This window comes from Lycium barbarum, chromosome 12 (assembly GCF_019175385.1).
Source record: "Lycium barbarum isolate Lr01 chromosome 12, ASM1917538v2, whole genome shotgun sequence".
Taxonomy (NCBI): domain Eukaryota; kingdom Viridiplantae; phylum Streptophyta; class Magnoliopsida; order Solanales; family Solanaceae; genus Lycium; species Lycium barbarum.
In genome coordinates, this window is record NC_083348.1 from 27,737,939 (window position 1) to 27,749,054 (window position 11,116).

An 11,116-nucleotide genomic window follows, 5' to 3' on the forward strand; every position below is an offset into this window, starting at 1 on the left:
TTCCGGGGTGGTACAGGATTTCAACATCATAGTCTTTTAGCAAGTCTAGCCATCGTCGTTGCCGCAAATTCAACTCTTTCTGCTTGAAGATGTACTGGAGACTCTTATGATCTGTATAAATATCCACGTGGACACCATATAAGTAATGTCTCCATATATTTAAAGCATGAACCACCGCGGCCAATTCTAAGTCATGGGTAGGATAATTCTGCTCATGTTTCCGTAATTGTCTAGAAGCATACGCAATCACCTTACCATTTCGCATCAATACACAGCCTAGCCCGAAGCATCACAATAAATAACATATCCTTCCAATCCCTCTGGAAGTGTCAAGACTGGGGCTGAAGTCAGTCGGTCTTTCAACTCTTGAAAACTACGCTCGCAAGCATCTGTCCATTGAAACTTAGCTAACTTCTGAGTCAACTTGGTGAGCGGTGCAGAAAATAGAAGAGAAATCCTCAACAAATCTTCTGTAATAACTTGCTAAGCCCAAAAAGCTACGAACCTCCGTAGGGGTCGTGGGCCTTGGCCAAGTCTTCACGGCCTCAATCTTTTGGCTATCCACTCGAATACCGTCAGCTGCAACAATGTGGCCCAGAAATGCCACTGAGTTCATCCAAAACTCGCATTTGGAAAACTTCGCGAATAACTCTCGGGTTCGAAGAACTCCAAGGACAATACGCAAGTGATCCGCATGTTCTGCCACGGATCTAGAATACACTAGGATATCATCGATGAATACAATCACGAATAGATCCAGAAAAGGCCTGAATACATTGTTCATTAAGTCCATAAACACTGCAGGTGCATTAGTTAGCCCAAACGACATTAATCGGAACTCGAAATGGCCATATCTTCTCCTGAAAGCTGTCTTAGGGATATATTTCTCCCTAACTCTTACTTGGTGATACCCGGACCTCAAATCAATCTTTGAAAACCATTTGGCACCTTGCAATTGATCAAATAAATCATCAATCCTCGGGAGGGGATACTTGTTCTTAATTGTCACTTTATTCAATTGCCGATAATCAATGCACATTCTCAAGGAGCCATCCTTCTTCCGGACGAACAATACGGGTGCTCTCCACGGGGATGAACTAGGCCTAATGAAGCCTTTTTCAAGCAAGTCTTTTAATTGCTCCTTCAACTCTTTCAACTCTGCGGGTGCCATCCTATAGGGAGGAATAGATATGGGTTTAGTGTCTGGCAACACGTCAATAGCAAAATCAATCTCCCGCTCGGGAGGAAGGCTTGGAAGCTCTTCTGGGAACACATCCGGAAATTCATTCACTACCGGAACTGACTGAAGAGTCGGCGACTCAGCTTCTACATCTTGAACTCGCACTAGGTGATAGGTGCACCCTTTCGTGATCATCTTCCTTGCCTTTAGATAGGAAATAAACCTACCTTTTGGTGACGCCGTATTTCCTTTCCATTCTAAGACTGGTTCTCCCGAAAACTGGAAGCGAACCATTTTCATTCTACAATCAACATTGGCATAACAAGAAGCCAACCAATCCATGCACATAATAACGTCAAAATCTACCATCTTTAGTTCATGCAGGTCAGCTATAGTACGGTGGTCACATTTCACGACTACACAATCTCTATACACTCGGCTAGCTATCACCGATTCACCCACGGGTGTATAGACTCCAGCTCAATTATAAATCGACCCGTAATATATGGAGTAACATATGATAATGTGGAGCTCGGATCAATCAAAGCATATACATCATGAGAGAATACCGATAATATACCTGTGACCACATCAGGAGAAGACTCAAGATCTTGGCGTCCAGCCAAAGCATAAATACGGTGCTGAGGACCGCTAGTACTGGGAGCTCTGCCTCTACCTCTACCATGGCCGACTGGCGCATGTGAACCTGGCCCCGTAGGGCGTACAGATGCCGAAGATCCGGCTACCAACCCTGATGGCTGGGTCCTACCTCTACCATGTACTGAGGGGCAATCCCGCATAATATAGCCTGGCCGACCACATGAATAGAAAACGTCTGAACCTGATCAGCACTGACCCCAATGCAACTTTCCACACTGAGAACATCGTGGTACGGGTGGCCTTGGGTGGCCTGAATCACCTTTAAACTGAGACCCCGAATAACTCTGACTCGGCTCGAAACGAGTAGATCTGTCAAATCTCTGCCCCGTGAACTGTGGAGGTGTACTAGTCATAGAATAGCCTGAATGGCTGGGAAACTACTGTCTGTGTCCGCCCCTGGACTCGCTCCTCGAACCCAAAGGTCTGGCCCTCTTGTTATGGCCCCTATCCTGCTCACGTTTATTTCTCCGCTGCTGTAGGTGTTCCTCTAATTCCTGAGCATGTGCCTGAATGCGTGCAATATCCATGCCATCCTGAAGGGATGCAGTTAAACATTTATCCATCAAGTGTGGCCCTAGGCCTTTCACAAACCGGTGCACCCGATCGCCCATATCCGCTACCATGGCCGAAGCATACCTAGCCAAGGAATTGAAGTGGAGACTATACTCTGTAGCACTCATGCTACCTTGCCTCAAATTCAAGAATTTATCGGCCCTAGCTCGCCGAACTTCCGGAGGCATATAATGACGGAGAAAAGCATCAACAAACTCTTGCCATACCGGTGGAGGTGCATTGGCTCCCCGCGAAGCCATCCAAATCGTATACCACTGGATTGAGACATCCCTCAATCTATATGACGCTAGCTCCACCGATTCGGTGTTTGAAGCATGTATCAACTGGAGCGTCCTTATCATACCATCAATAAAGTCCTGGGGATCCTCCTCCAGTTTCGACCCAAAGAATTCTGGGGGTTTCAAAGCAATGAAGTCACGGGCCCTTGCACTAACAGTCCTTTCACCTTGCCCTGCGCTTGGCCTCTGAGTCTGGGCCGCAACCAACTGAGTCAACAAATTAATGGCCTCTCTCACGTCTTGGCCCGAAGAATTCGGTGGAGGAGCTGGAGCTGGGGCTGAGGCTCCCACGTGCTCCTCAGTAATAGGCACTGTGTGGGAGGACTGAGATTGAGCCGCACTCTGGGACTCATCTTCCTTTACTACCAGTGGCGGTGCTCTTTCAGCCCGCTTTTCTGCCACCGTCTTGCCCTTTTGGGCTGCTGTAGCCTTTTTCTTTTGAGGCATCTCTGAAATACACAACACACGATTTAGGAACAAGAATTTCTTACATCATAGCTCTATCGCACGATTCTCATGAAGAAAGAAGGTCATATGTTCCTAAAATGTCCGCAGCTTCTTGTTTATAAGTGTGGCGCGCAACACACCCATAACCAAGACTCTACTAGACACGGCTCGTAGACACATCCTAGGACTGACCTGCTCTGATACCACTTTTGTCACGACTCGGCTAGGGGGCCGCGACGAGCACCCGGTGCTACCCCACCCGGGCACCCCCTTATCGTACATAACATATCATCTAGGTGAACCATAAGTCAATTCGTGCTTTTCTTATCGTTAATCATATTGATCCCATTAGACGACCATCATCATTTAACATATCATAGGCATCTACGCCACATCATAAGTACAAGGCCAACGTGGCTAACAAAAGATATACAAAACATGGGCCGACATGGCCGAGCATCTCTACCCACATACATATGACTACGAGCCTCTAAGAGTATGACATATCGTATGAGCGGGACACGACCCCGCTATGCCCATAATTATATACACAAAAGAATAAGTACCCAAAAGATACGGCTTCGAAAGAAATGGAGCTCTGCTATGCAATCTCTGAATAAGCAGCTATGGATCAAGTCTGTCTCCCTGTGCACCTGCGGGCATGACGCAGCGTCCACAAACAAAAGGACGTCAGTACGAAGAATGTACTGAGTATGTAAAGCATGATCAACATCAATATAGAAGCATAATAGATATCATATGAAAATGGCATAGGAGGGGAGACAGTAATATCATCATCATCATCATGTCGCTTACTTGCATACATCGTCGTTCGTATCCCATAATAATACTCGTACCATACATGTGCTCATATTCGTATACATGTCCTTATTCGTATTCTTATACATAGTCTTATCACATTCATATTCATATTATATACATAGTCATTTCATATACATAGCATTTACATTGCATACCCGACCTCATAGGATCGGTGTCTTATATATATACTTGGCCAACCAAGGCTCAAGATCATGCATACCTGGCCCTACCAAGGCATCAGGGTTATCCGTACCATCTGTAGAGGTGTGCGCGCGTTTCGTAATCGTATACATACTTTATATATAGTCATATACATATAGTCTTGCCCGGCATCATAAGCTCGGGGTCTTATCATAGCCCTTCTTAGGCATACATATACATATATCATAGCTCGTAAGCATCTCTAATGTCATTTTACTCTCATCATCATTACTATCCTCATCATTATCGTTACATCTACATTATGGACTTACTCGTCATGCGAGGAACATAGTATAATCATAGTACATATTAAGGGTCGTGAGCTTATGAGCTCGGAATGTCAACCATGTGAAGACAACATACTCATATAGAGGAATTAGGAATTTGGCCAAGAACCATGCCTTATGAAAGAAGGGTTAGCCTTACATACCTTTCCGTCGAACTATTCTACACTTGCACGTTCCCTTCCAATGCTAGCGTTTATAACTTCATTAATATCATAACAATGGCCATTAGTCATTCACATTATCCACATTATCTAGATTCCTCAATTTGCCTCTAATTCACCCACATTCATGATTATAACACCCATCTTCGTCCATTCGTCTAAAGTGTTTAGTTCATGATCTTAATACCATTTATAACCCATTCATATCACAACACAACAACATTCATAACTCAATTCAAACTATTTCTCAAAATGTCACTATTCATCATTCATGACCTAGTTGACCACATTTTCTACAATCCATGTATTTTAATTCTCCAATACCTTAAACATCTTGTAAAAATCATGAATCTTACCTTAGAAGTTGTAGGAGCATGCTTTGGTTGATAATACTCTTCTTTGAGCAAAACCCTAGTTTTTCTCCATTTGAATTTCTTGACTTGGATGATCCTTGATGATTCCCTTATCCTTGATTCACTTGTCTTAATGTTATTGATGGCTTATAATCCTTGAGAACTCATATAATAAATGTAGAGAGATGTTTTAGAGAGAAGTGGTGTAATGTTGTAATGAAATAAAATAAGTCTTGATCCTCATATTTAATGAATTGGAAAATCTGTGTTGGGTGAACAGTGGTCGTCCATGGAGGTTTACGGTCCGTATTCCACTTTACGGACCGTCCCTCGTGGTCGTCTTTAAGCTTAAGCAGGACCAGAGACTTTGGCCTGCATGCATGGGATTTACGACTATGGTTTACGGGCCGTAAATCACTTTACGGTCCGTCCACCAGGCCGTATTATACCTCTTCCTCAGCTGGCAGAAAGTTGAAGTTGGGCATTCCAGTTTACGACTTCAAGTTTACAGACCGTATTGCACTTTACGGTCCGTATTTTGCACTATACGACCACTGGGTAGAAGGCTGAAGCTTTTGCATGGCAGTTTACGACTGCCAGTTTACAGACCGTATTGCACTTTACGGTCCGTATTTTGCAATATACGACCACTGGGCAGTTTTTGCCAACTTTCAATTTTTTTCCCATTTCTCGACTTTTCATTCTAATCATCCACATCCCTTCACATATATTTCCCATGAAATATTATACACTCGCACTCCTCGCACACATCATTAGTCCATTTACTTGCTTACGAACGGAAAATTTCCGAGGTGTAACAAGTGAATACTCAACAAGCTTTCCATAGAGTTCAAATGTTACATAGACATCATAAGTTTTTCTTGGTTGCTCTGATGGAACCTTTTCAACATCAGAGACAGATTTAGAAGTATTGAAGGAAACTTGGCATGCCTTTTGCCAATTCAATTGTACTGGTAAAATCTGGTTTTTGGTTCAAAACAAAGTGGATGTAGAAGTACTACTTGATACTGAACAATCTATTACTGTTAAATTGTTCTTCCAAGATTTGAATAAAGCGATGGAGGTTTCAATGGTTTATGCTAAATGTAATGAAAGGGATATATTGTAGTTGTGGGATGATATATATGGTTTGGATAGTAACATGGCATTCCCTAGGTTGATTTCTGGTGATTTCAATGTCATTTTGAATGAAAAGGAAAAAATAGGAGGTTTGCCCGTTTCCCCACAAGAATATGAGGATTTTGCATTCTGTATGAATTTTTGTGAACTGCGTGAGATTCCATTTCAAGGGAGTCCTTTTACTTGCTGGAATAGTAGGGCTACTAATGATTGTATCTTTAAGAGGTTGGATAGAATGCTACATAATGAATTATTTCAGGACTTGTTTGGCAATCTAGAGGTGGAACATATGTCTAGAATAGGATTTGATCATGCTCCTTTACTTTTAACTTGTGGAGATCAGGTGCAGAACTTCTTTAAAACCTTCAGATTTCGTAAATTCTGGGTGGAACATAACTCCTTTCTAGACCTGGTAAGACAGCATTGGGATGAAGATTTATCTGATGATGTGTTCCTCTCATTTAAACTCAAACTGAAGAAGGTGAAAATTGCTTTAAGTAAGTGGAGCAAGGATACTTTTGGAGATATCTTCAAGAAACTGGTTATCAGATAGGATATAGTTAAAATTAAAGAACAGTTGTCTGAGTAAGATCCTTCAGAAGAGAATAGAATGGTGCTGCAAAGGGCTCAGGCTGAACTTAAACTGTACTTGCATTATGAAGAAGAATTCTAGAGATAAAAAACTGGAATGGACTACTTCTCAAAAGGTGATTAAAACACAAGTTTTTTTCATAGTTTGGTCAAAGGTAGGAGGAACAGAATTCAAGTCAAGATGATTCAAAATGATGATGGGGCGTGGTCAGAGGAAGCTAACAAAGTTGCTGATGAGGCTGTTTCATTCTATCATAGGCAATTTTCTCAAGAAGTTCATATTGAAGACTCATTTATTCTTAATCATGTTCCTGAAATGATTAAGGAGGATGATAATGTATTGCTTGAAGAACAACCTACAATGAAAGAAGTAATGAAAGCTGTTTTGAGTTATGAGGTGACAGTACATGTGGACCAGATGGTTTTTCTAGTATATTTTGTCAGAAGTCTTGGGAAGTGATCCAAGTTGATGTGTTTAATGTAGTTAAAGCCTTCTTTGAGGGTCATACCCTTCCAAAATCAATTACTCACACCAACATAGTGTTGTTGCCAAAGAAGAATGCGGTGGAATCATTTTATGATATGAGGCTTATAAGTCTCAGCAACTTCATCAACAAAGTCATCTCTAGAGTGGTGCATGACAAGCTTGGTAGACTGTTACCAGCTGTGATATTGTTACACCTCTTGTTTTCATTGTAGGAAAAACTTACGGGTCCCTAGTTCAGTATGCCTCGAAATGGATATTTGTACTCGAGTATTGAGATGCCAAGTATTTTACCCCCGTGTATGGAGGTACTAGCAAGTATTTCAGGTATATGACAGGATTAGAAGTTGAATTGATTGAACCGACGCAGGCAGAGCAGATTCAAGGAAGTCTGCAGATATCAGACATTATCGACGGACCGTCGATCATGTCGACGGGCCGTCAATATGCACCTTCACTATCTTCTGAAATTCGGATCTGTAGAAGCAGGTCGACAGAGCAAGTCGACAGATTGTCGACACGTCGACGTGACCGTCGACCCGCTCGTCGAACGGTTCTTTACAACTTTCCAGTTTCAGCTATAAATAGACGAGTTATGCTCTAAATTTTCAGATTTCAGTCCCTCTTTAAGTCTTAAAGGTTCTAGAAAAATTCTCTCATCATATCATCATATATCCAAGGGAAATCAGGGAGTAAACACCAAGAATTAGTAGAATCAAGTGCAAGAATACTCTCTAGGGTTTGTGGAAACCAAGAATCTCTTTGGTGTTGAAGTGGGGTTTTCTCCAAGTAAAATATTTACATCCAATGTCCATTCCTACATCATCAAAGGTAAGTTTTATATTCAATTCATGTTATTAAGAATATTGAGAGGTTAAAAGACTTGGATTATGGAAGGGAAGAGAATATGGAGTACAAACATGGAAATAGTGATATCCTTGAATGATGACTTAACATGAATAATAGTTCTTGACATGTTATGAGAACAATCTTGTGTTGAATAATACAAATGATGTTAAAGGAGAATTATATGAGAATGAATATGGGTGTTCTTATTGGTGTTTGAGGGTTGTCTTATATTTATGGAAGAAGTTGTCAAAATAAAGGAAATATTGCCAAATTATTCATTAACTCGTAGTTGCTTTAGCTTAAGCTTAAGTATTTTCCCGGTTGTCTAATCTTAGTACAAATTCCCTTGAAGGTAGCATCGCGAGCTCGAAAGGCAAGCAAGTAGGCAATAAAGTTAAAAATATATAAATGTATGTAAGGCTAGTCCCTTCTTTTTCTAAGGCATATGACTTCCTTTATCCTTTCATAACTCTTTTATATTCCGTAAACTATAAGTCTATGATTATCAAGAGCTTCCCCTGAGATAAAGATAAGAGATGTGTTATGAATATGGCAATGATGATGGTGAATCTAAGTCTAGAGACTCCAAAGCTTATGATATGATAGTCTTATAAAGATAATGATCCTTATATAATTCCTTGATGTTATTCATTGTTGTTAGATTCACCTTATGACGCTAGTTCCTTCAAGGTGGGACATGATGATCATTACTACTCTATAATGGAATCGGGGGTTCTTGACGTTACGTCACCCCGATAGAGTCATAGCATTTACTTGAGTTTTTATGCATGCTTTATGATAAGTATATATGTATGATTACACCGTGCCTAGATGGCCGGGCATGACACGGCTAAGGCAGGCGGCTTATGATAACACCGTGCCTATATGGCCGGGCATGACACTGCTAAGGCGGGAGGCTTATGATAACACCATGCCTATTTGGCCGGACATGACACCACTAGTGGGCGGCATGACATGATTACCCCGGATGCGGGATAATGATGTTATTGATTCAGATAGTTCATGTAGGTATGTGTGATATGTTATAAAGGTAAAAAGGTAAGCATGCATGATTCCGCCTGAAGAAGTAGGCAGTTACAGTTATCTCTTCTTTTCATGCTTTCTACATTTCCTTATTATGTTACCATGTATGCCTTACATACTCAGTACATTGTTCGTACTAACATCCTTTTCTTTTTCGACGTTGTGTTCATGCCCACAGGTAGACAGGGGGACTGCCCAGAGCCTTAGGAGCCAGATAAGCTTGTACAGGAGCACTTCCCTACTCCGGAGGTGCAGTTTTGATGTATTATTTTGTGTATATATTCGGGCACGACAGGGTCCTATCCCGTCCTTATCTTCAGTACTCCAGTTAGAGGCTCGTAGATACATATGTATGGGTAGCGGATGTTTTATGATCACCCGAGTGTTTACTGTTATATATCATTTTTCAGCCGTGAGGGCTTATCTATATATGTATTGCCATGGTGATTACGTGTGTACAGGTTGGGTATGATAGTTAGCATGGTATGCGTTGCTCGGTAGTCAGCTCCGAGTACCCGTCAGGGCCCCTAGTTGGGTCGTGATAGATATCTTCTAATCAATCAGGATTTGTCAAGGGTAGGAATATTATTGAGAATGTATTGTTGACACAGGAAATTGTGACAGACATAAGGAAGAGAGGGAAACCTGCAAATGTTGTTATTAAGTTGGATATGACAAAAGCATGTGACAGAGTTTCATAGCTATATCTATGTAAGGTAATGAGGAAAATGGGATTTTCTGAAGTATTCATTGATTTAATATGGAGGCTATTGGCAAATAACTGGTATTTTGTGCTGTTGAATGGTCATGCTCATGGTTTCTTTCATTCAACAAGGGGAGTCAAGCAGGGAGACCCCTTTTCTCCAGCTCTATTCATCATTTCTGCAAAAGTACTTTCAAGAGCTTTGAACTCCTTATTTGATCTTTAAGCTTTTACAGGCTATGCAGATAATACCATCATATTCTCATCAGCAGAGAGTAATTCTTTGCAGCTGATCATGGATACTCTTCAAGAATATGAAAGGATTTATGGACAATTGATAAATAAGAGGAAAAGTTCTTTCTATATGTACAACAAAGTGTCAAATGAGCTGATTCAACAGATAGAAGCAGTAACAGGATTTGTGAGAGGTCAATTCCCTTTTACATATCTTGGTTGTCCAATTACTCATGCAAGGAAGAGAAAAGTTGATTATACTGAGCTTTTGACGAAAGTCAAAAATAGTTTGCAAACTTGGAAAGGGAAGATGATGTTATATGGTGGAAAAGCAGTATTAATCACTAGTGTTCTCCAATGTATTCCAATCCATATACTCTCTGCTATCAGGCTACTAAAATGTGTCATAAAAGATCTTTATAAGATCTTTGCAAATTTCTTTTAGAATAACAAGGATGAAGGAAGAAGCAGACACTGGCCATCATGGCTTAATATGTGCTTACCTAAACATGAAGGAGGGTTGGGGTTCAGGTCCATCTTTGACATGTCTAAAGCTTTATGTGCTAAACTTTGGTGGAATTTTAGAACTTCTAGCTCTCTCTAGGCTAATTTCATATGGAATAAATATTGGAAAAAAGCAGATTCCCTAGTTAGTACAATGGAAAGGAGGTTCTCAAGTGTGGAAGATGATGCTGGAGGCAAGATACAGTACTGAGCAAGAAATATGGTGGGAACCTAAGATTGGGAGCTCTAATGTGTGGTTTTATAACTGGACTAAGTTAGGTGCTCTCAGCATTATGGTTCCTCAAAACTGGTCAGTCAATGATCAAGTTGAAGATGTGGCTAAATTAATGTCAAATGGCACTTGGAATGTCCAAAAACTCTTGTAGTTATTCCCTGAAGATATTGTACAACACACAATGCAGGAAATTGACATTAAGCATGCATCTAATGAATGGGATACTCCATGGTAGATGATGAATAAGTCAGGAAAATTTACTGTAGGCAGTGCATGGGAGTTGTCGAGACAAAGAGCCAATGTAACAATACCATTTCATAACATGTGTATCAAGGGTGTGCCAATAAAAATTTCCTTTTTCTTATGCAGA

At 40.9% G+C, this 11,116-nt stretch overlaps 1 protein-coding gene across 1 annotated transcript; it reads left to right on the forward strand.

Moving 5' to 3' along the window:
* Positions 1-9,798: 9,798 nt before the first annotated feature.
* LOC132624176 (uncharacterized) lies at positions 9,799-10,611 on the forward strand. Its single transcript, XM_060338995.1, has 3 exons — positions 9,799-9,886; positions 10,010-10,341; positions 10,453-10,611. The coding sequence occupies exons 1-3, from the start codon at positions 9,799-9,801 to the stop codon at positions 10,609-10,611; spliced, it is 579 nt and encodes a 192-aa protein (XP_060194978.1).
* Positions 10,612-11,116: the final 505 nt, after the last annotated feature.